The 25026-nt window shown below is 38.2% G+C and overlaps 1 protein-coding gene across 2 annotated transcripts in view; it reads right to left on the reverse strand.

The window, feature by feature from the left end:
• The window catches only part of PPP1CB (protein phosphatase 1 catalytic subunit beta), a 40208-nt gene extending 19217 nt beyond the window's left edge, over positions 1 to 20991 (reverse strand). Inside the window, exons 1-2 of one of the 2 annotated variants that reach the window (XM_058551526.1) lie at positions 20901 to 20990; positions 20545 to 20684 (exon numbers count right to left, since the gene is read on the reverse strand). In XM_058551526.1, coding sequence (XP_058407509.1) covers positions 20545 to 20596 — 52 coding nt within the window. In that variant the 5' untranslated portion in view covers positions 20597 to 20684; positions 20901 to 20990. Of the gene's footprint in view, positions 1 to 20544; positions 20685 to 20900 lie in introns of both variants that reach the window. The other variant, XM_058551525.1, reaches the window with a different exon arrangement.
• Positions 20992 to 25026: the final 4035 nt, after the last annotated feature.

The following is a 25026-nucleotide window of genomic DNA, read 5'->3' on the forward strand; positions in this document are numbered from 1 at the left end:
GCTAACTCACATGTAATCTTAACCAACAAGGCATTTAAAAAGAGAAAACAGACTATATTTCTACATACCTCTATTACTCTCCATTTACAATTAAGTCCACACATTTCTTGCTAAAAATTGCTATGAATCCTTTGTCTTTGTCATGTCCAGAGGCTTAAAAAAAAAGGCCCCCACATGCAAAAGCCAATCCACGTATATATTCCATTAATAATAAATATAAGTAACAAAGGGACAGAGACAATGCTGAAATGTGCTCCAGTAAATATGACTGTTAATAAGACCATTCTTGAAATTCAAAACAATGATTAGCAGAACTGCTTTTATTATGGGAACTTGGGATAGCTTCTGCATTAGTACTAGCTCTCAAATATCAATCATCTACTTTCTGTGGATATTTGGATTTTTCTAAGACTGAAAAAGACATCTAACTTTGTACCTTCCATTAAATATCTAGAATACCAGTTTAGATGCAATGCTTTGCAACAGAACAATTCTTAATCTTGGCATTAAATTTTAAATGTGGGAAATGATGGTTACAAAATACATTTCTACCATCAGTGCATCAAATATCTATCTGTTTTAGTTTAGAGGAGGAAAAAGTCTTCTTCTTGAAGGATTCAAGACCTCTGGTTGCTTTCAGATGGCAAATACACACCTAAAAGTAATTATTTAAAGATAATGAGCAATAGACAAGACAAACAAAATACTTTTTTGCTCTTATAAAAGCTACAATTTCTGCTGTGATTCTGTAGTAATAAAACACTTAAGTTATCAAAATTTAGCTATAACTTGATGGCAATCATTATTAAGTCAAGACTAGTGTGGGTCACTTTGATGTGTCAATTAAAGTGTCTAAATTACAGGGGTGAATATTTTATCTCATATTTTTTTTATTTTCTCTGTAAATTGTGTGTCTACTTAATTTTGACCTCTCTGAGTAATTTAGGTTACACTAAGGTGCACTTTGACTAACATTTTTACAGAGCTAAAAACGCTTCAATTTATAAGCCATGCTAATCCACAGAAACTAAAAATCTACCAAAACTAAAACACAGTACACAAAATATCTTATATTTCACTGATTCTAAGATGCATGTTTTTTCCCCAATTAACATCTCTGAAGTTAGGAGATATCTTGCAATCAATGATTTCTTACAATTGTAATGGGCACTGGCTTTTTTCACCCTTAGTGGCACATAAAATAATAGTGCATTTCAAAATAAATCACATCTAAGAGTTGATGAAATGCAGTTAGAGAAGCTAGAGTTTCTTCCAAAGATTAAGCCTTTGACAAGTAACCAAATCTTAGGAACAAATGAGCCAAATGTTTGGCAGAATAGGGTAAATGGCTCAGGACAATCTCAGCTGTCTTTCAATTCAGAAGTCATGCTCCCTTATCCACCAATATGTACTCCCAGATTTCCAAGAGCACTTCTAATTTCTCCGAGTTATCTGAAAAAAAGGAATAAATCAAGGTAACCTGTTACATAGGGGAATGAGATCACTATCACAATACCCATGAGGGATTCCAGAATTTGTGTATATGAGCCCAGACCCAAGTGTCTCATTGGATTATGAAGATACTATAAATCCGGCTAATTCATTAGATGCAAAGCAATTTCACATCAATCATCTCATGTAATTCTTTTGCTATCCCAGGAATTAGATAGGGAAGTTATTAACTACACCGTACAATAGAAAGAGATTAAATAACTTTACAAGATCACAGAGCCCAGGTTTTATAAGACTAGAGAAAGTAAAAAATAGCAGAGAAGAATTTAGAACCAAGGTCTTCTAACTCAAAAGCTGATACTCTTTCTACTTCACTACATAAAATTTTTAGTCAAAAATTTCCCAGAAAAAAAATTTCTGCAGGTAGTAATTGCAAACCAGGTTTTTATAAAAACCTCATTACAGCAAATATCTACTATACTATTACTGTTTAGAAAACATTTTGAGGTTATTACATACATAAAGTACACTAACATTACACGCATAATTCAATGAATTTTAACTAAGTATATACCTAAGTAACTACCACCCAGATCAAGATATAGAATACTTCGAGTAGCCCTGGCTCCCTTATGCCCTAACCATTCAATAATAATGCCCACATTACTATTCTTATTTCTTTCAGTGTAGATTAATCTGAGCTGTTTTTGAATTTAGATAAATAGAAATATACAGTACATACTCTTTTGCTCATTATTATATCTGTGAGAGCCATCCATGTTATTGTGTTTAGTAGCCATATGAAGTATTCTACTGTATGAACATACCACAATATACTTATGTACACTATTTGGGTCATTTCCAATTTGCGGCTATTATGAATGCTATGATTATTCATGTACATTTTTCTTGGGTGTGTGTGTGTGTGTATATATATGTGTGTATATATATATACACACATATATATGTATATAAAACACAGGAGTAAAATTGCTGGGTCACAGGGAATGCTTAGCTTTATTAAGAAGTAGATACTGCCAGTTTCCCAAAGTGGTTATACCAATTTATAATCCTAGCAACAATGTTGCTTTACATCTTTGCCAATACTGGATATTATTGGTCTTTTTAATTTTAGCCATTTTGTTGGGTGTATAACGGTATTCATTGAGATTTTAATGTGCGTTTCCCTGATAGGTAACGTTGTTGAGTATCTTTTCATATGCTTAATAGGCCATTTGGATATCCTTTTGTGTAAGTTCATTTTATTATTTTTTTATTTTTTTGGTGAGGAAGATTAGCCCTGAGCTAACATCCATTGCCAATCCTCCTGTTTTTGCTGAGGAAGACTGGCCCTGGGTTAACATCCGCACCCATCTTCCTCTACTTTACACGTGGGACACCTGCCACAACATGGCTTGATAAGTGGTGCGTAGGTCCGCGCCTGGGATAAGAACCCGTGAACCCTGGGTCACTGAAGCCGAGCGGGCAAACAACCAGCAGGCCACCGGGTCGGCCCCTAGGCATTCCAATTTTGTTAAGATTGCCTTGGGTAATCTCAGTCCTTTTGCATTTCAAATATGTTTGTTTTAAAACTGACTTGTGTATCTCCCCTCACCCCCAACTTGTGGGAGTTTTAACTGGAAACAGAGAACAAATAGATAAGTCCAGGAAGAACTGGTATCTTCCAATCCATGAACATGACATCTCTCCTTTTATTTAGCTTGTCAATTGTTTCTCTCAGCAATGTTTTGTAGTTTCTAGTGTGGCAGTCTTGCAATGTTTCATTAAATTGATTTGGGGGGGAGGGCTGCTACTGTAAATGTGTTTCTCATTTCATTTTCCAACTATTTGATGTTAGTATACAGAAATATAACTGATTTTTGAAAACTTACTTTGCTTCCTATTCTAACAGTTTGTAGATTCCTTTGGATTTTCCAAGTACACAATCATATCACCCGTGAAAAGACAGTTTTAATTCTTTTCCAATCTTTATATCTTTTATTTTTTGTCCTTATTGAGTTGCCTAGGACCTCCAGGACAATGTTGAACAGAAGTGGTGCTAATGATCTTCCTTGTCTTGCTCCTGAACTTGAAGGAAAAAGCATTCAATATTTACCATTAAGTATGATAGCTATCACTGTACATACTCACCTAGTTTGCTAAGAAATTTTATCATGAAGTGTGTTAAAACTGATCAAATACTATAGCTCATCTATTAAGATAACTATATGATTTCCCTCCCTTTATTTTGTTGATATGATTTATATTGATTGTTAAGCTAACCTTGGATTCCTAGAATAAACCCTACCAAATTATGACATTATCTTTCTTATATATTGCAGAATTCAACTTGCTAATATTATGCTCAGGGTTTTTGTGGTTATATTCATGAGAGATATTGACCAGTAATTTCCTTTTCTTGTTACTTGTCAGATTTTGGTACTAAGGTTGTGCTAGCTTCAAAAAACAAGTTGGGAAGTGTTATCTCTTTTTCTATTTTCTGTAAGAGATCGTACAAAATTGGTGTTAATTTCTTCTTTAAATGTTTAGGTCACCAGTGAAACCATCTAGGCCTGGAATTTTCTTTTTGAGAAGTATTACAAGTACAAATTTATTTTCTTCAACAGATATAAGACTATTCAGATTTTTTATTTCTTGTGTCAGTTTCGCCAAAATGAGTTTTTTATCTAAATTATCAAATTTATTAGCATTATCTTACTATCCTTAATATACATATTACTTTTCTCTAAATCATTTGAGAATAGATTGCATACAACATGCTCCTTCACTCCTTAATACATCAGTACATATTTCCTAAGAATATTTTCTTATATAGCACAGTACAAGTTGTCAGATTCAGGGAATTTAATATTGCTACAAATCTTAAACCTAAAGATTATTTTAATAACTGTTTCAATCATGTCCTTTACAGTATTTTCTTCCTCTCTAGTACAGAATTCAACCTAGGATTACATTATTGCATTTGTCTGTTCTATCTCTTTAGTCTCCTTTAACAGTGATGTCTCCTGTATCTTTCTTGCTATTGGCAATTTGTTTTCTATTTTTTACATTATCAGTCTTTCTAGGGGTTTATCAATTTTATTAATCTTTTCAACGATTTCATTTAAAAAAAATCATACATCTACTTTTATTTGATTTCTGCTCTTATCTTTCCTTCAACCTTTTTTGGTTGTAATTTGCTTATTCTTCTATTGTTTTTTTTTTTGTTTTTAAAGATTTATTTATTTATTTTCCCCCCAAAGCCCCAGTAGATAGCTGTATGTCATAGTTGCACAGCCTTCTAGTTGCCGTATGTGGGACGCGGCCTCAGCATGGCTGGAGAAGCGGTGTGTCGGTGCGCGCCCGGGATCTGAACCCGGGCCGCCAGCATCAGCGAGCACGCACTTAGCCACTAAGCCACGGGGCCGGCCCCTCTTCTATTGTTTTGAAACAGAAGCTTAATGTTTAGCCTTTCTTTTTCCTAATATATACATTTAAAGCTGTATGTATCCCTCTAAGCATTGCTTTTAGCTGCACTTGCACAAGTTTTGACACATATTTCCATTATTATTCAGGTCAATATATATTACAATTTTAATTGCTCTCTCTTGTTTAGCCCATAAGCAAAAGTTTGTTGTTAGTGCCGTCGAGTCAATATTTTAAAAGAACATTGCTTAATTTCTAAATATTTGAGGACTTTCCAGTAATCTGCTATTGATTTCTAGATTATCATCACTGAAGTCAGAGAACATATCTGAGATGTCATTTCTTTCAAATTTACTGAGATTTGCTTTATGGTACAGCATATATTTTAGTAAATGTTTCATACGTATGTACAGTCATGTGCCACAGAAGGGCATTTTGGTCAACCACAGACTGCATATATGACAATGGTCCCATAAGATTAGCACCATATAGCCTAAGTGTGTAGTAGGCTGTACCATCTAGGTTTGTGTAAGTACACTCTATGATGTTCACACTACAAAATCGCCTAATGACACATTTCTCAGAATGTATCCCCATTAAGTGACATTATAACAGGATTGCAATAAAGCTAATCACACAATTGTTTTTGTTTCCAGTGCATATACAACTTATGTTTACACTGTAGTCTATTAAGTTTGTAATAGCATTATGTCTAAAAAAAATGTATACACCTTAACTTAAAAATACTTTATTGCTAAAAAACGCTAATCATCATCTGAGCCTTCAGCAAGTCATAATCTTTTTGCTGGTGAAGGGTCTTATAAAAAACACAATATCTAGGGGGGGCGGCCCGGTGGCACAAGCAGTTAAGTGCACACGCTCCGCTGGGGTGGCCCGGGGTTCGCCGGTTTGGATCCCGGGCGTGCACAGACGCACCACTTGGCAAGCCATGCTGTGGTGGCGTCCCATATAAAGTAGAGGAAGATGGGCATGGATGGTAGCCCAGGAGCAGTCTTCCTCAGCAAAAAGAGGAGGATTGGCAGATGTTAGCTCAGGGCTGATCTTCCTCACAAAAAAAAAAAAAAAAAAAACCACAATATCTGAAAAGTGCAATAAAATGAGGTATGCCTGTATTTGAAAATCATGTATATCCTGCAGTTGCTGGGGGAAGGTGTTCCATGTGTGTCAATTAGGTCAAGCTGACTGTGTTGTTTAAATCTTCTAGATCCTTATTGATTTTTTTCTTGTTTGTTCTATTAGTTACTGAGAAAGATACGTTAGTCTACTACAGTTATGGTTTTGTCATTTTAATCTTTTGGTTCTGTCATCTTTTCCTTTTTATGTTTCAGACCTATATTATTAAATACCTAAAAAACTTGAGATTATTACATCTTCCTGTTGAATTTATCCTTTTAACATTATGCAATGTACTTCCTTGAGTGACACTTCTTGCCTTACAGTCTACCTTTCCGACATAAATAGATAGCCAATCCAGGTATCTTTTGGTTAATGTATGCATAATATATTTTTCCCATTCTTTTACTTACTCATCTGTGCCCTGAAATTCAAAATATGTCCCTTGTAAATAGTACACAGTTGGTCCTTCTAAGTTTTGTCTTGAGTGTTTGCTCCTTTTACATTTACTATAATTGCTAAGTTGAGTTAAAGTCTACCATCCTCTCATTTGTTTTGTCTCATCTGTTCTTTACTCCTTTATTTCCCTTTTCTTGCATTTCTTTGGCATAATCAATTATCTTTTAATATTCCATTTTCTCCTCCACTAGCTTTTTAGTTATATATTCTTTTCCTTTTGGTGGTTACTCTAGAGATAATAAATGGACTTTTGACTGATTTACCACTCTCCAGCCTTTTACTCTACAGTTGTCACATATTGCTTCCACATATTTTAACCCCCACAAGCTATAATTATTATTTTAAACAGTATTACTGTATATTTACACATATTTATCCTTATTGTTGTTCTTCACTTGTTTCTGCAGTTCTGTGCCTTTATCTGGGATCATTTTCTTTCAACATGAACTTCCTCTAGTATTTTCTAGTGCCAGTCTATTATCAATAAATTTGCTCAGCTTTAGTCTGTATTTTGGCTTCACTTTTGAAGGATACACTCACTGGATTTAGAATTCTACGTTAGCACTCTTTTTCTTTCAGCACTTTCAGAGGTGATTCTATTGATTTCTGGCTTCTTAGTTTCAGGTGATATATCAACTATCACTCTTACTGTTCTGAAGGTAATGACTTCTTTCCTCTGGCAGCTTTTAGGATTTTCTTTTTCTTTGATTTTTTTGGCAGTTTAGTCTATGACGGGTCTCAATATGGTTTTATTTGTATTTTTCCTGCTTGGAATTCACAGAGCTGCTTTAATTCGTGTTTTGGTATCTTTCTCAGTTTTGGAAAATTCTTGGTCAGTATTTCTTCTATTCCACATCTCCTCTCCTTCCAGGACTCCCATTATACATGTTAAACCTTTCCACTGTCTCTCACACTTTCTTTGCGTATTTCTCCTCCATTTGTTCTCTCTCAGCACTGCATAATTTCTATTCAACTTCTTTTTTCTAGTTTACTATTCCTCTCTTCTGCTGTTTCTAATTTGCTAGTAAACCCAACTACCAAATTCTCAATTTTAGTTAATGTATTTTCTTAGTTGTAAAATTTCCAGGTCTCTGATAAAATTTCCCATCTTTTCCTCTTTATCTTGAGTATATTAAAATCAGTTATTTTAAAGTCTCTATGTGATAACTCTAATATATGAATTATCTGTCGATTTGTTCCTTTTATCTCCTCTTGATTTTTGGTCAATTAATGTCCTATAGTATTTTCCTGAACGATTTATTTGATTATGGATGAAAAACTATAGAAGTTCTAGGTGACACTTTCCTCCACAGAGGGTCGTTTCCTTGCAGCAGCAAAGAGAGTACCAAATGACTCACCCACATTTTCTTAAGGGCTGGTCTATTTCAGTTTTGCCCTCAACCTTAGGGAGTGGCCACGAAGGGGTCACAATGGAAAACGTGGCAGAGTTTGAACTTCAACTTTTGCCTCTTTGGCACTAGGGGGATGTTGGAATCTCTGCTCAGATCTTTAGCTTCCCAGCTACTGTTTTTGTCTGGGTTTCTTAGAATCATCTCTTGCACATGTGTACCTTAGAAGTCAGTCAACTTCTTTCTTCTAAAGTCCCCCCAGACTTTAGGGGGTTCTGACTGCAGATTCTGAGTCAGAGTCTATGTATTTCTCTCCTCTTTGGGACTTAAATTTCAACTGCTTTAGTGGCCCCAGACCTCTCCTCTTTAGTCCAGTAAGACTGCCACTTTTTGTTTGGGCTCTGTTCCCGTTTCCAGTAAAAAAGCCAGACTGAGTGGTGAGCTCACTGGTGCTTCCCTTCTCTCAAAGACCAAAACCCTCAAAAATTTCCTGTGTTGGTTGTTCTTCAACAATGGAATGGCTGCTCAAGTAAAAACAGAGAGGTACACAAAATACGATTATTGGGTACATATCAGAAATTCAGATGATTACATAAAGAATTTTGAGGAACACCTTGGAAGGACTAGACAATATGGGCCCTAACCCGTATTTTACCTGACTGAATCAGTCACACAACTTTGGTGGGAGCACCAAGGTCTCCTGACTCCTGATAAGGTAATCGTTCTGCACAACCATGTTTACATCAGAAAAGGTGGAAAACACTAAGGCCTGAGGGTCAAGCTTGGCCCATTGTCTGTTGTTATGTGACTTGTTAAGAGTAATTTTTACATTTTTTTAAATAGTTGGGGGGAAAAAAGAACAATACTTTGTGACACACAAAAATTATATGAAATTCAAATTTCAGTGTCCATAAGTTTTACTAGAAGACAATCACTCTTTGTGTATTACCTAGGGGCGCTTTCACAATACAATGGCAGAGTTGCGTAGTTACTTCACACTGCTTCTCAGGGTACTACAAATTACACAAATGCAGTTATAACTCAACAGTGTCTTGAGTGTCATGCTTACTGCTGTACTGCAATATTTTATTTTACTTTTATTATCCGTGCACACTCATCACGTCAAAGCAAGAAAAGTGGAATGTCATGCTTTTAAGGCACAGTGGAGTGTGGATTATTTTGTTATTGAATTACATGGCTAGGCAATGTATTTATGACATTCGAGCTATGCTAAAAGAATACAAAATATGTTCATATTACCAGACTAGGCACTCATCAAAACATTCCCAATTCACAGGACACTGACAGTCAGAAAAACTTAAAAATTTTAAGTGAAATCTCATCACAGCAGAATTTCTTCACAAAAATTAAAATGAGGCTACAACCAAAATAAGTTTTCAACTGGTTCATGTGTTAGCAAGTGAGGAAAGTCATTCACTAATGATGAGTTAATTAAATCATGTTTGACTGGAAAAGCCAAAGAAATATGTCCTGAGACAATAAACTTGTTTAAGACTAATAGCCTTTCTGTAAAACAGTTCTTGCAAGGTGAGGACATTGGGAGCAACATCAATAATCAGTTAAAAACCAAAATAAATGACTTTGGGTGGTTTTCCTTGGCTCTTGAGTTCACAGATATTACCAATACTTAGTTGTTGCTTATTTAAGGAGCCAATACTGAATTTGAAGTGACTGAAGAGTTAGTCTCTATGAATAGTCTGTGTGGAATAAATACAGGCAAGAATATTCTTGAAGAAGCTGAGGGAAAAAAAAACTGATGGTAGTAAAAATATGCATGGAGCAGAAAAAGACTTAGCTGGACAATTTTACAAAGATTGTGAAAACAAAGGTGTTTCAAGTCTGTGGTGCAATTACTCAGTGGAAAAATATTTTAATCTATCATGTATTATTGAACCAGTGGTATCAATGATGAACTTCAATAGCTCTCATGAACTTAACCACTGTCAGTTCTATGAATATTTGTCAGAAATAAAAGCTGAATATCTTGACTTGTCTTATCACACAGCAGTTTGATGGCTTAGTAGTGATAAAGTTTTATTGTGATTTTTTTTGACCTCAGGGTCAATACAGAAATTTTTATGAAGGAGAAGAATCAGCTTCAATCACTATTATCAAACACTGAGTAGTTTTATAAACCAGACTTTGCTGCAAACCTGATAATGTTAATGACAGCAACTTTCCAGTGCTGTCAAAAGCTAAAACAAATGAGATCTTCATTCTCTCACAGATTTGCATCAGGTATATCTTCTAAAATCAAACCACAGTTCCAACAGCATTCTTTAGATCGCAATGCTAATGCAAAATACATCAAAATCCATTTAATTGCGCAGTTGAGGAGCTTCCACCGAACCCTCTACTGGAATTGATTAATCCACAATGTAATGACATGTTAAAAGGCAAATGTCAAGAGGTGACTTAGAGAATTCCATAAATGCCTTCCAGGTGATGACTAAAATCACTTAACAAAAATCATATGCTTGTGGATTGATATCAGTATTTGGCAATACTCATCTGTGTTAAAAGACATCCTCCAAGACGAAATCCACAAAATCTCATTACGGATCAGCATTAACAGACGAACACTTGCAACTGATGTTGATAATACAGAACATTAACTTTGAACCTCAATTAAGCAAAATGTTACCTTCTCCCAAAAGAATTCCCCTCTTCTCATGATTACAAAAAACTGTACTCAATCATTAATAGTTCAAATTTCATATTCATGTAAAAATTTTTTCAATGCAGGTTTGTCTTTTAAATAACAAATCGTGTGTGATATATATCTGTACGTGTGTTGTTCTGTATACTAAATTTTATCTTCCAAGAACCATCTATTTCCTCCAAAAGTTCTTACTATTAACTGCCTTCCCTACAAGAGAAACGATGCCAAGAAAAAAGAACTGATTCCACTATCACACCTGCCCCATGAAATGTTAGTAATCTTCATTAACCTTTAACATTTTAATTCCCACTTATTCTACCCTACCCCACCCCCAAAAAGATTCACTCAAGATTACATACTAATCAATAGCAGAGCTAACTTAAATCCAGATTTCCTAATTTTTTTCTGTATGATGAAATGGCAATTTCTCTATATTTAGCATATAAGTCTACCTTTAAGCCACAAAAAAAAGAAAAACAGTAAAATTTTTACAATTGGCTAAAATGTGGAATTTGGTTTTAAGTGAAAGAATTAGGCAGCTGCCATAATTTCAATTTATCTTAAGTTTGCCTGACAGGAATCATTAATGTGCTTTCAGAGCCTACAGATGGCCTTCAGGAGCTCTGTATAATTAATAACCCAAACTGTCTGTAATATTATGTATATGAACATATATATATATTTTTCTGAGAAGGCCCATGGCTTTCATGAATTCCCAAAGGGGTCTGTGAATCATTATAAGTTAAAAAAATCATTCCAGGTACACTGGTAAACAAATAGATAATGAGAAAAGAGTAAAGAAAAATAACAGATATAGGTGAGGGACAGACATTTCAGGAGTAGAGGAAAGAGTGCCCTAGCCCGACAGTTCTCCAAGTGTGACTCCCCTTTTCACTGCCTGCATCGACACCTGCAGGGTGCAAAAGCAATGGTGGGTGAAACTGCCAGCATCTTAGCACAAACCAAGTCAGTGGTGCCAAACTGTACTGGTAATCACGGGTGTTGTTCACTGCCATGCACTTACAGTGCAACACAAAAAAGTCCAGTTGCACTTAAGAATGCCCTTGATGAAGCAGTAAATATGATCAATTTTATTAAAATGCCACCATTGAGTATACACCTTTTTAATAATCTGTATGATGAAATGGAAAGTATCCATAAAGCATTTCTGCTGCACACCAAAGCACAACGGTTGTCTTCAAGAAAAGCACTCATGTGCTTGTTTTAGTTCCAGGCTGATCTAGCCACTTTTTTTCATGAACATCTTTTTTACTGGAAAACACAACTGACAAACTATGGTTAATTCACATTTAGATATTTAACAGATACTCTTGAAAATGAACAAACTGAGCCTGTCATTTCAAGGAAAACAACTGACACTATTTGTGGCTAATGATAAAATTCAAGCTTTGAAGTGAAAATTAAAATTTTGGAAACCTTGTATTCAACACCATGAATCTGACAGCTTCTTCCTACTTAAGGACTCTTCTACTATTTTGTTGTAATATTAACAAATGTGACTTTTTTCGATATTGTATAAGATGTGTCAACATTTGAATATCTGCATAACTCAGCTTAACCAGTATTTTCCAAATGACCAATGCATAGTACAAAGTCATGTGTAAGATCCATTTACAGTACAAGACAGATCAATGGATTTTAATGTAAGGGAACAAAAAATTCATTGATATTTCAGATTTCACATTACAACTAACCGTAAAGAAATTACTACTTCTCAATTTTTGGTATGATGTTAAAGAATATCCACAATTACCTAAAAAGGCTATCCTTTTTCAATTATGTATCTGTATGAGTATAAATTTTCTTCATACACTTCAACCAAAATAATGTTTCAAAACAGATCAAAGCAAAGCCGATATGAGAATTCAGCTGTTTTCTATAAAACCAGACATTACAGATATTTGCTTATCACTAACTTCTTTTGTTTTAGAAAACAAACATTATTTATGCTAAAATGTAATGGGTTATTATTATTTTAAATGAATCAGATAGATATTTTTTAATTGTTTTAATTTCTAATACAGCACTGCTAAATAACTCATAAATAAACGCTCTTGTCCTCAATTCTTTTTATGAGTATAAAGTGGTCTCAAGACTTGAAAAGTTTGAGATCCATTGCTCTAGTCCCTACGCAAAAGAAAGCACACAACAAATCTCCTTAAATCACCTGTCACCATTTTATTCTGCCTAGAAACATCTCTTCCTTTCAGCACCAACACTGGTATAAACCAGATTATAAACTCTGGATAACGGGAATAGGAAGGAATGTTATACATACATATATATGAGAAGAGTGGCTGTATGCAATAAACACAATGTGGAGGACACAATATCTGTTAGATCCTCACATTTTTTGAGAACAGCCTTCTCAAAAATTACTATGGGGGGGCCGGCCCGGTGGCGCAAGCGGTTAAGTGCGCGCGCTCCGCTGCGGCGGCCCGGGGTTCGCTGGTTCGGATCCCGGGCGCGCACCGACGCACTGCTTGGTGGGCCATGCTGTGGCGGCGTCCCATATAAAGTGGAGGAAGATGGGCACGGATGTTAGCCCAGGGCCGTCTTCCTCAGCAAAAAAGGAGGAGGATTGGTGGATGTTAGCTCAGGGCTGATCTCCTCACAAAAAAAAAAAAAAAAAAAAAATTACTATGGGGAGGGTCCATGGCTCATCAGCACAGGAAGCCCTCTATTACCTATTTCTCAACTCAGGTTTATACGAAACAATAATAAGAGCTAACACTTTCTGAGCTTTTATCATGTGCCAAGAATTGTTTGAAGTGTTTAATTTGTTTAATCTTTACAGATACATTATGAAGTAGGTACTATCATCCCCAATATGCAGAAGAAACTGAGGCAAAACTGGAATTAAAATACATGCAGAACTTGTACCCTTAACCAGTATAAACATGGCCTCCCACTATATTAATACTTACTGACATATCTTGAGTAAACAGTTGAGTAAACATCTGATTATCATTCAGGATTCACATAACTATTGCAGTTAAGGTCTGATGTTCATAAAATATATTCCTTTCTGTCATCATGTAATTTAGATGTTGCTCTCACTTTCACTCAGAATTCTCTCACTACGTTGGCTCAATTATTTGATAAATACTCAAATAACGCAGACAAAACTTACAAGTACCTAAGAAGTTTCCTTCTCAATTTACTACTTAAAACAAAAAGCCATAGTAACTGCTTAAATATAACATTAGAGAAAGCTATATAACAGATATCCTTAAACTTCTTTTATCAAGAAAAGCAACTTTTTTTTTTTTTTTTGCTGAGAAAGATTCGCCTTGAGCTAACATCTGTTGCCAATCTTCCTCTATTTCATATGAAGGTTGCTGCCACAGCATGGCCGCTATCAAATGGCACAGGTCCATGCCCAGGAACCAAACTCAGACCACTGAAGTGGAGCGCCTAACTTAACGACTAGGCCACGGGGCTGGCCCCAAGAAAAGTAACTTTTGATTTCTCTAAATCTTGAAAATAGGAGGTAGGATTAGGGGAAAAGTTAAAATGGAGTCAGACAAGTCTCAAAGCAAGAAAATGTTTTAGTCAACCTGTAAGTGACTAGATGGGAACTTAGGGATATTCTGATCAACATTCTGAAGATAAAATTCCTTTATGGTGAAATAAACTGTGTCAACACCTCCAAATCACACAGTGTTGACACATATCAAGATCCAAAGGCAATGCTCCCACTAGATTACGCACATAATGTAAACGCGCCTTCTTTTCCTTGCACAGATGCAGGTAAATTTGGGAAGGGAGAGCTCTGCGGCCAGTGATTTTTCAGGAAGGTTATGTATACCCTCATGAATCACTCTGCTACACATGTGACCAGTGCAAAAGGACAACTGTCACTGTCCTTGTACTACTTTTCTACTAACAAGTACCCACCTAGATGACTGAATTCCTCCATCAAACTAGGAAAAGACTGGCTACTGGTTATTTATACTTATTTAACTTCAGAATGAGTTTCTGCATTTTTAGTCATCTACCTCTAATTGTGGAATGAAGACTTATTTCCATTAAAGCATTTTTTTTTTTTTATCTAACAGACGGAAAGTCTCTGTTGTATGGTGTACTTCAGAGAATGAGACATAAAAAAATTACATTTCACTTACTAATAACCAAGACCTCAAAGGTAATTCAATTCAATCTTGGGGGAAGGTGGAGGGTGTACAAGAAGAAGGAGTTGTGACCTTGATCTCTTTCTCCTTCCAATCTTCACTGATCTTCTATTTTTACAGGAATAAGCCTTGAAATGGCTATTTACAGCTGCTAAAGGAGCAGTGATCCCTGCCTGAGGTATAACTTTGTATCCACTCAAAATTAAACCCTAGATGATACACTTGGGAATCCCTATCCTCTACCACCACACCACTGCTAAACCTACTGATATTTACAAACCATTTCTTCTTGCATCCCTATATTCCAAGACTTCCAGGATAATGTTTGTTTCAGAAACACTTAATGAAATTTTAGTTATTATTTCTAAATATCTTGACATTCTTATATACCTACATTATTTTATCCCTGTTAGAGTTGTTCGAGAATGCATGCCACTGGAACGGACACTCTGTTAAACAATAAGTGTTGAGAATAAGAGATGAGAGGAAAAAAACCTACTGGATACAATTACTATCTTCCTCACTAATCCTAAATCTTAATATAATCCTGTCTCTAGACTCAAATGTAAATAGATTTCTAAATCCCAATGAATCCGAATCTTGGATTTAGACGTTTACCAGAAAAACTCCAGCTTTGCATTCAAATAACAAAATAAAAACACTTACGGAGTACTACTTCAAACTGTCAAAATTACTCTCAACTAATGGAACTAATTAATGAGAAAACAAACTTTATCTCCAAATCAATCAAAAAATGTAGCACCTTTAAGCCTCCTCTAGATTCTCATCCAAGAAGCAGCAAGAGAAGAGAGAAAGTATGCCTCAGATGATCTCCCCTACTCCCCAACCGGCTCTTATCTAACAGACTTCGCCTTGGATCTATGTGGAAGTTGAGGTTGCCAGAAGCAACTAGCACTTCCTTCAAACTGTCTAACCTTTAGACTGCTGGGTCGTAATTAAACAATTTAATCAGAAAAGAGGCTTTAAACAGCCTGGCAATTCCTCAAAAGGTTAAACAGAGAGTTACCATATGACCCAGCAATTCCACTCCTAGCTATACACCCAAGGTAAGTGAAAACATATGACCACACAAAAACTTGAACATGAATGTTTACAGTAGTATTGTTCACAATAACCAAAACGGGAAACAACTCAAATGCCCATCAAGTGATGAATGGATAAATAAAATGTGGTAGACTCATGCAATGAAATATTATTCAGCCATAAATGAATGAAATACTGACACATGTTATAACATGGATGAACTTTAAAAACATTAAAAGAAGCCAATTACAAGAGACCATATATTGTATGATTTCACTTACCTTAAATGCCCAGAATAGGCAAAATCCATAGAGACAGAAAGTGGATTAGTGGTTGCCTAGTGCTGGGGGGAGAGGTGAAGGGAAAAAGAGAGTGTCAGCTAATGGGAACAGGGCTGTGTTTGAGGGTGATGATGAGAAAAGTTCCAAAGCTGATTGTGGTGATGACTATACAACTCTGTGAATATACTAAAAACCACTGAATTATACACTTCAAATAGGTGAACTGTATATATGAGCATCATGTCTCAATAAAACCGTTACTTAAAAAGGGGAAGGGGCTTTAATGTGGTTCCATTAATCTATTTCGTTTTTCAAATCCATTTCTTTTTTTAAACTTCAAAAGGACACATAAGAGGAAAATTTCCTATTTGCTTAGTCTGTCAGCCCAAATAATTTTAAGAGTACATGATCCACCAGAAAGGAAAGGGAGATACACACTAAATGATCACAGCAGTTCCACAAATTCAGACATCTGACAGGTTGAGATTAAATGACAAATGGACTGAAAAACAAAACAAGAACACATACATCCGAAGATTTTCACAAAGCTATCAGTGGGCCAAAAATATAAACATGATCATATACTGCCACAGAAGTTTAAATAGTGCTAATACTCCACAATTCATATCATAATATTCAAGCTTAGCTTTGTAGCAAAGTAAATAAATAAAAACTTTTGGAGCTCGTGGTCTAGTGGTTAGGTTCAGCATGCTCCACTATGCTCCACTACAGCGGCCTGGGTTCATGGGTTTGGATCCGGGCATGGACCTACACCACTTGCCAGCCATGCTGTGGCGGTTACCCACACACAAAATAGAGGAAGACTGGCACAGATGTTAGCTCAGGGCAAATACTCCTCCGCAAAAAAACCACATAACTTTTCTATCATAAAGCAAATAGCTTTTAAAGTATTTCTGAAAACATTTCAATGACAAGGAAAAATGGTCATGATGCAATACTTGAAAAATTAACTCATAAAGCTATATAAACAATATTCTAATGATGTAAAGTATGTGAACAAAAATATATAAAAATTTCAATGAGAGTTATCTTTGGATTGTGGAATTATGGGAGGACTTGGGGTTTTATTTCTTGTATACTTCTCTGTTTCACAAGTTTTCCACAATAAGACTGATTTTATTATCAGAAAAAGCAAAACCCAGACACACACAGTTTTACACATATCTCTGATATATATAATCAAATATATGATATATATAATACGCATATGTTAATTATCATCAACTGGTACAGCTCAGTTTTTGAACACTTGGATCAAGTCTGTGGTGGGAACAGAATCAGCACTATCTTAACCAACAGGAAGCAGTTTTCCACACTAGCCTCTTCCCAAACACATTAGATTCTACTTATCCCATTTCACCTCCTCCAAAATAAACTTAACATTTATAGTTGGAATAAAGTTCCCCAGGTGATTCTGATATATTCCCACTGCCATCTTAACTCTTTCTGGAACTACTGAGATCAAAGTAAAAAGCTTTACTGGATTTTCCAGGACACTCATAGGAACTAGCTTTAATTTAAACAATTAGTCGAGAGCACTACGATAAGCCACAAGAATGGGGTAGCAGGGTCACTACAGAGGATAGAGTGGCAGACATCCTTGGCTTTTAGTTCTAAGTAAAACATAACCAAAGAAAATATACTAGAAGAATATGCACTACCCAAACAATAAATTAGGATATTATTTTGCATTAAAAGTAACAAAATTTTAAAAATGTTCTAAAGGCATTTTGAAAATATTACACCAATGATACGCCCACCTAAAAAGAAAAACACAAAGCAACTCATAAAATGTAGTTACTAAAAGTGTTATAGCTGATTGGCAATTTGATATAAGAAAAAAGAATCAAGAATATGCTGTGGAACTACAATCAACATTTTAAAATGAGATCCAGTCCTGCTGATTTTTTCCCCCAATGGAGAGAAATTCTGGCCAAATTTTAAGTTGTAAGTTCCTTTAATACTACAAAAAAAAAAAAAAAAATTAACTGTAGCTATTCTGCTAGGCAGCTTTACAAAATGCCACCAGTTGAATTTGAGTTAAATTTAATTAGCATGTAACATCACTGAAAATCAAGGCAGACAAAAAAATTTTTATTTGAAGACTAAAAATACTTATTAGAAAATCAAAGTCTGTTTTGGAATGGGTCTAAATTTTGAAGGGGGGAAGGAGAGGAGCCTGGAGAATTTAAGAACCCCAGAGAGGCACTGTCAAACTAAATGTACTTCCTGGGATTAAGAAGCAAGTAATGAAATTCTTTACTGATGGGAGTGTGTTGAACACATAAACAGAGAGGAGGCTAGGAAAGCCTGAAAATCACTTGTTTAGACTGGGAGCTCCTTGAGTAAAGAGATTGTGTCTTATCTTTGGATTCCTGGTGACTGGCACAAAGCAGGTCAATAAATGCTTGGTAATTTAAAAGGGGAAAATGTCTGGACTAGAATTCTCACCAAAAGAAGGAAAAAAGATTGTCCAAAACCAAACGTTCAATTTGAGTTCACAAAAAGAAATGGAATCACTCACTCAGCCTATTTTTCCTACCATATCTTTTTTCCAATAACCTTGAACAATCCACTAGTGAAGCTTCTGACATATCTATAATCACAAAAAAATACGTTTAGGGGCCAGCCCGGTGGTGCAAGTGGTTAAGTGCTCTAGCTCTGCTTCCGCAGCCCCAGGGTTCGAGGGTTCGGATCCAGGGCGCGCATGGATGCACTGCTTGTCAGGCCATGCTGTGGCGGAGCCGCAGATAAAGTAGAGGAAGATGGGCACGGATGTTAGCCCAGGAACAATCTTCCTCAGCAAAAAAGAGGAGGATCAGCATCGGATGTTAGCTCAGGGCTGATCTCCCTCACAAAGGGGAAAAAAAACAAGTACGTTTGACTTAAAAAGTTCCAGATCAACCATTTCGAAATACATAAATCTACCATTTTATTCCTATGAAGTATATAAATATGTAAGTATATGGAAAATAAAAGTGAAGAAGTTGATATAAAAACATTAAATTTTTAAAATATTTAAATTTACAAGCCAATTTTAAAATGTATAAAAATGGTGATGGGCCTAAACTTCCCCAAGAGTTAACAAGACATTAAAGTTCTTAAATAGCTATATTTTCCTCTTTCAACAAGGCACAATTACAAAATACAATTTTTGTCAAAGCAAATGTCTCACAGACCCAGCAAGATGTGCACATCTGTTAAAGTCCACAAAGTCTTAAGTAGTGAACACTGACTGCAGGCACCAGGGGGCCTCCCAGGAATAACTTGATAGTAAAGGAAAAGGTAAATAAGACTTCCCGATGAAACTTTGCTTCTCATTCAGTCTTAGACTGCTGGAAGGCTTTCACATCTGGAGCAAATAAACTGTAGTTTGTTACACAATGGGTACATACAGAACCGATGAGATATCGACATACTGGTTGAAAAAAGGAACTAGCGCCCTCCCCCCACTCCCAATCATACAATCTTCTTTGATGATTTTCCAAATGTAACTACAGACTGCTTCACTGTAGTAAACAATTACCTTCAGGTAATCTGAAAGGAAGTAATAACAGTTACTGCATATGCAATCCTTCGCTGGTTCCTGACAGAGAGGATTCTAAATGTAAAGGCTTAATTTCTTTTCTACACACTCACAAAGCAATTAGTGATGACGCAAATTTTAGGGTACGGGGATTCACTGGCAGAAGACCGCGATTAACTTTGAATAATATCCTGGCCTCTCCGAGATCTCTTCGCTTTCCCTCAATCCCCTAACCCAACATAAAACTGTTCAACAAAAACAGAAGAGCCTGTAAACTTCAAAAGCTGCGAAGACTTGTAAATACCTTTTAAACACGAGAATCTTTACAACAGATCTTTTCTAAGTTCGTGCAGAAATTAAATCCTGCTGAAACCTGTTCAATTCTCAAGCCGGAAAGCCAATCCCTTCAGCAAACGTATCTACATATTTCACAGTTCTTGCGTGCATCTTCAGCTCAACGACTTTTGTTTTACTATTTTTTTAAGCTAAACAACAAATGGGAGGTACTTAACTCCCGCTAATGTTATCCTCTCCTTAAATAGAGTTCGTCCTATAGCATCATATGAAAACGTAGAACACTAGATCAAGCAATCGTCTCAAGCAGGTTTTTATAAAATTCACTCCCGGAACAAGAATCCAAGACAGCCAAGGGCAATGCACAAAGAGAACAGAGAGAAATACACGTTCCACGCACACACAACGCACAGGAGCACGCATCCCGGCGCCCTCCTTGGGAAGGGGCTCCGAGCACCCCCCGGCTGGCGCGCCGCCGGCCCGGTCGCCGAAGGTCCGCGGGGGCACTGCCCGCCCGGCCACCTGCAGGGACAGCCCCTCTCGCCCTGCCTCCCCCCGACCGCGTTCCCGGAGGCCGCTCCCCCGACCAGCCGGCCTCTTCGCCCCCTCCTCGGAGGCCGCCTTGGGGCGGGAAAGGGGGTCCCCTCGGATGTCGGCGGCGGAGCGGGAACGAGGACCGAGGCAGGCGGCCCCCCTGCGGCCGGCCGGGCCCCGCACTCACCCTCCAGCAATCGGGTGATGAGACTGTCCACGTTCAGCTCCCCATCCGCCATCTTGTCGGCACCAGACGCTCCTTCCCGGCAGCGGGAACAAGGGCTTCTCGGCGGCGGAGGCTGCGGCGATGGCTCGGCGTTCCCTCACCTACAAGTCACGCGTCGTTTCGACCCCGGCTCCAACTCCCCCTTTGCCCCGGGGCCCTCCCCCCACCCCCTCCCCACCAAGTAGTGAGCGCGCGCACACTCGGAGGCACACTCGAGAAATAAATAAATAAACAAGCGGAGCCCCCACGAACCGGGCCGCGTCAGACCCAGCCGCCACCTCCTCCTCCTCGGCACCGCCCAACTCCGCAAAGCTCACCAGCGCCGCCGACGGCCCCACCCGCAGGGCCACTCACTCCACACCGCCCTTCCCCGCCACCGCGCCACGCAGACCTCCGCGCAGGCGCACGGCGAACTCCTCCACGGCCCTCACCCCCCCCCCGCACGCCCCGGCTTTCGCGCAACCGCACTGGACTCGGTTCGCCCGCCGCCGCCCCCTTTGCGCAGGTGCGTCGCCCTCTCTCGCCCCTTTCACTGCGCCGAATCGCCGCAGCGCGCAGGCGCCCAAGAGGCTCCCCGGGTTTGCTGCGCCGAGGAAGTTCCCATTACGCAGAGCGCGCTTAGGTTGTGCTGCTCTTCCGGGTTCCCAGCGGCCTCTGTTGGGGCGCTGTGCAGACGCAGTAGTTGTGCGTTTCCCGCCTCGCTTTACTTTTCTTGGCTTTATTCCCTGGTTTTGCAAGCAATTCCTCCTGTTTCCGTTAAACGGGAAACGCGGACTGTGTTACTCATGTTTGAAACCCGGGTTTGCGCGTTTGAAAAGCAAGAAGGGGTTCCTTTGCTGGAAACATCTGACGTTGCAAATAAGGGGTTTTATACCCTACCGTTCCACAAGGCTAGTTGTCCAAGTGTCCTTGGATGAAATAAGTTCAAGTGGGCCCTGGAAGGGTTAGCAATAGTAATATTTTACGGGGATACCACTCTCTGCCTTCTGTTTAGCGCTTTCATATATATCTTACTGATGTCATCGGGTATTCAGGTACCTTCGGGCTGGCATCATTACGTCTCCGTCTACTCTGTTAAAGAACATTTATTTATACTCTGCTTTATTTCAGAAGAAGGAGTTTAAGGTAGCTTACGTAAATAAATGCAGTAGGATAAATTAAAAATAAGTACAGAGAAAAATAGGACAAAAGAAAACAGCGTGGGAAAGGTAAGATAAAACCAGCAGTTTTGTATGTAAAATGCATCGTTTGCTAGGCATAGGCCACAGATATGATTCTAAGCGTTCTGGCAATCAAGGAAAAGATGGGTTGCAAGTGGGGTAGGTGTTCTGGCTGAGCTGGAACTGGGACGTGAAGACATCAGATTGTGGAGTTAGATGCCACTTTCCCAAGGCTCTTCCATGAGCCTCTTAAAGAGCAACATAATGCTTGGGAACACTTAAATAGGTGTCTGCTTATCCTTCAGTTTTCATGGGGCCCATGAATCCCATGAAAAAGAACTTTGAACCCTGTCCACAATTAAGGTTCGAATATATGCAGATATATTTAATGGACAAGGGACACCCAAAGGAAACTGGACTGCGCAAAGAAAATGAGCATCTGAGAGAAAATCACCACGAATGGGGCAGAGAGAGGCCAGACTCAGCAAGTTCTGGGAGTCAGCATATATTGGAGAGTGGTTCTGAGTACTGCCTGCGGATGTCCCCTTCTCCACCCCCAACCAGGTTTTCTGGTGCCTTGGAATCCTGGGAAAGAAACGGCTGTTATAAAAATGAAAGAGCTATATCACTAGGGGCCCAACCAACTTTTCTGTGGGAATCCCCCTCCAAAATTATATAAGAATTCAGATTCAGAATTCTTCAGATTTTGAAGTTTAAGAGGTGCATGTACTCTATATTACTTAACACCCCAGCAGCTTCTGGGGCAGCTCACTATAGTCTGAAACGTTAATTTTTTTAAAGAAATCATGAATATTCACATCATGTAAGATAAATAAAGACTACATTATGCCTCATATCAGTTTAGGTCAAATTTGCCATTAACGTAGCCTTTTTTTTCAGAATAAAATGTGTTGATTGAAGGAAATTTGGAAAACAAAGAAAAAAATATAAAAATCACCTGTAATTTCAGCATCCATAGATAACCACTTTCCTGTCTTATTTCTGGGGGGAAAAAAAAATATATATATATATATATCCACACACACACACACACCTATTTTATAAAATTGAGATTATGCATCACTTGCATCTTATCCTACTTTGTTCAATGAGTTTTGGTGCCACATTTACATGACACTCAGTTTTCAAATTTTCTTTGGACTTTAAAATGTGGATAGGAGGGGCCGGCCTCATGGCTTAGCAGTTAAGTGCACGTGCTCCGCTACTGGCGGCCCGGGTTCGGATCCCGGGCGCGCACCGACGCACCGCTTCTCCGGCCATGCTGAGGCCACGTCCCACATACAGCAACTAGAAGGATGTGCAACTATGACATACAACTATCTACTGGGGCTTTGGGAAAAAAAAAAAAGGAGGAAGATTGGCAATAGATGTTAGCTCAGAGCCGGTCTTCCTCAGCAAAAAAAGAGGAGGATTAGCATGGATGTTAGCTCAGGGCTGATCTTCCTCAAAAAAAAAAAAATGTGGATAGGAGATTGAGGACAGAGGAAGAAGTAAGAGGGGAGATCTGGAGGCTGGAGTTGACAGTGCTATAGACAGCAGCAGCAATAGAGGCAGTGGGAGCCACCATGAGGTTCAAGAGTAGGTGGGTACCAAGGAGAGGGAAGCCCCATTTGGCAGATGCTGACATTGAGGAGGCTCTTGGCCTGAGTATGAGCAGTGGCCTGGGGGCAGAGTGGAGGTCACCATTTGGGGAAGCTAGCACCTTGGAAGCAGAGACATAAGAAGGCTGCCAGTGGTGTAGGAGACATTGGTTGGACCAGGCACTGTGGTGGGCAGCAGCCCTGTAGAGCACCCAAGCCTGGAGACCAGCAGACTTTGGAACAGAGGAGTGGCAAGTAGTGGTTCTGATTGCATGTAGGAAACTGCCTGTCACTCTTTATGGATGTGTAGCAAGACTCAGGAAAGGAATCAGGCTAAGGGCTTGCTCCTTGTTAGACCAGGATTGTTAATCTAACAGACCAAAGGGCAAACTGTTAGCTGGGACTCCCAACCCAGTGGGGCTTTAGGTAGTGGTGTCCTGGAGCCAGCTTACACTGGCTCAGGAGAGCCAATTGTTAAACTTGCAGGAATTTTGCAAGCCAGTTGTTAAACAGAGCCATTGTTTAATAACTAAATTATATACTTTCAAATAAATTATACTAAAAACAAAGGAACAAAGGTAATGATAACTCAAAATTCATCATATCCGATTTATATTGCTACATTTTATTATTATGTATAGTCTAGAGGTTTTTTACATCTATTATATCTGTATGGTGGAAATACTACATAATGATATGCTACTATGCATCTCTTTCCAGCTCCATGTTCAGTGACGTCATATTGGCCACAGTGGGAGTAGTCACACCAAAGAAATTAGCAAATGCTATAAATCTATAGCTTTTTCCACCAGAGAGCTGGTTGTTAAACATTTACCAGCACACCACTGGGCTTAGGGAGACATTTGGGTCACAAATGTCAATATCCTTGGGTAATTCCAGAAATGTCTGTGAAGGGAAATTGGACTTCCTGATTGCAAGAGTCTTGGGGAATCATGATTTTGGGTCTTAATAAAATCATGGTCTTATTTGTACTTACTAAGAGGAAATGCCTGGGACATACCAGTGACCATTAGATAAAGGCAGACCAGTATTCAGAGGAACCCAACCATCTCTGTGCTGAGAACAGAGAGATATCTCTATGAATTGTCCTCAAAGAAGGCACTTTGGAACACAATGTACAGCAGCCTCATGATTCCTTTTAGTAAACACAGCACAGACATTCACAGGGATGTTTTACATGCCTCTCAATGTTGACCAATAGCCAATATATTGTGAAAATCAGTAGGTTTAGGTAGCAAAATGTGGAGGTTGTGATAGTGATATATAACTCTCTGCTGCCCTGACTAATCCAAGGTAGCTTGTAAATGAATGAATCGACATTCATTGGGTTGTTCTTCCATAAGTGTGATCCCTCTTAATCAAGTCTTTAATAAATCTTAAGTGGCAGTAAATTTTACTGGATATACCTTGAGATCAGCCATTCTCTATATCAAATGTCATATGCTTTTGTAGTTGGTTTAATTCGATGATATTGAGAAACCAGTCAAAGACACATGCATCAGTAGGAGGCCACCCCTCTCAATACAGAGCCAGGGCTAGGTGGTACACTCAGGCGAGGCCAAGATTTTTCCTTAAGATTTAGTTTTGGTTTCATTTCAATACATACTTGAGAGAATAATCAAGCGCCAAAGTTATCGGCTAAGTTGTAAGGCATGTCCTCA

This window comes from Diceros bicornis, chromosome 12 (assembly GCF_020826845.1).
Source record: "Diceros bicornis minor isolate mBicDic1 chromosome 12, mDicBic1.mat.cur, whole genome shotgun sequence".
Taxonomy (NCBI): Eukaryota; Metazoa; Chordata; class Mammalia; order Perissodactyla; family Rhinocerotidae; genus Diceros; species Diceros bicornis.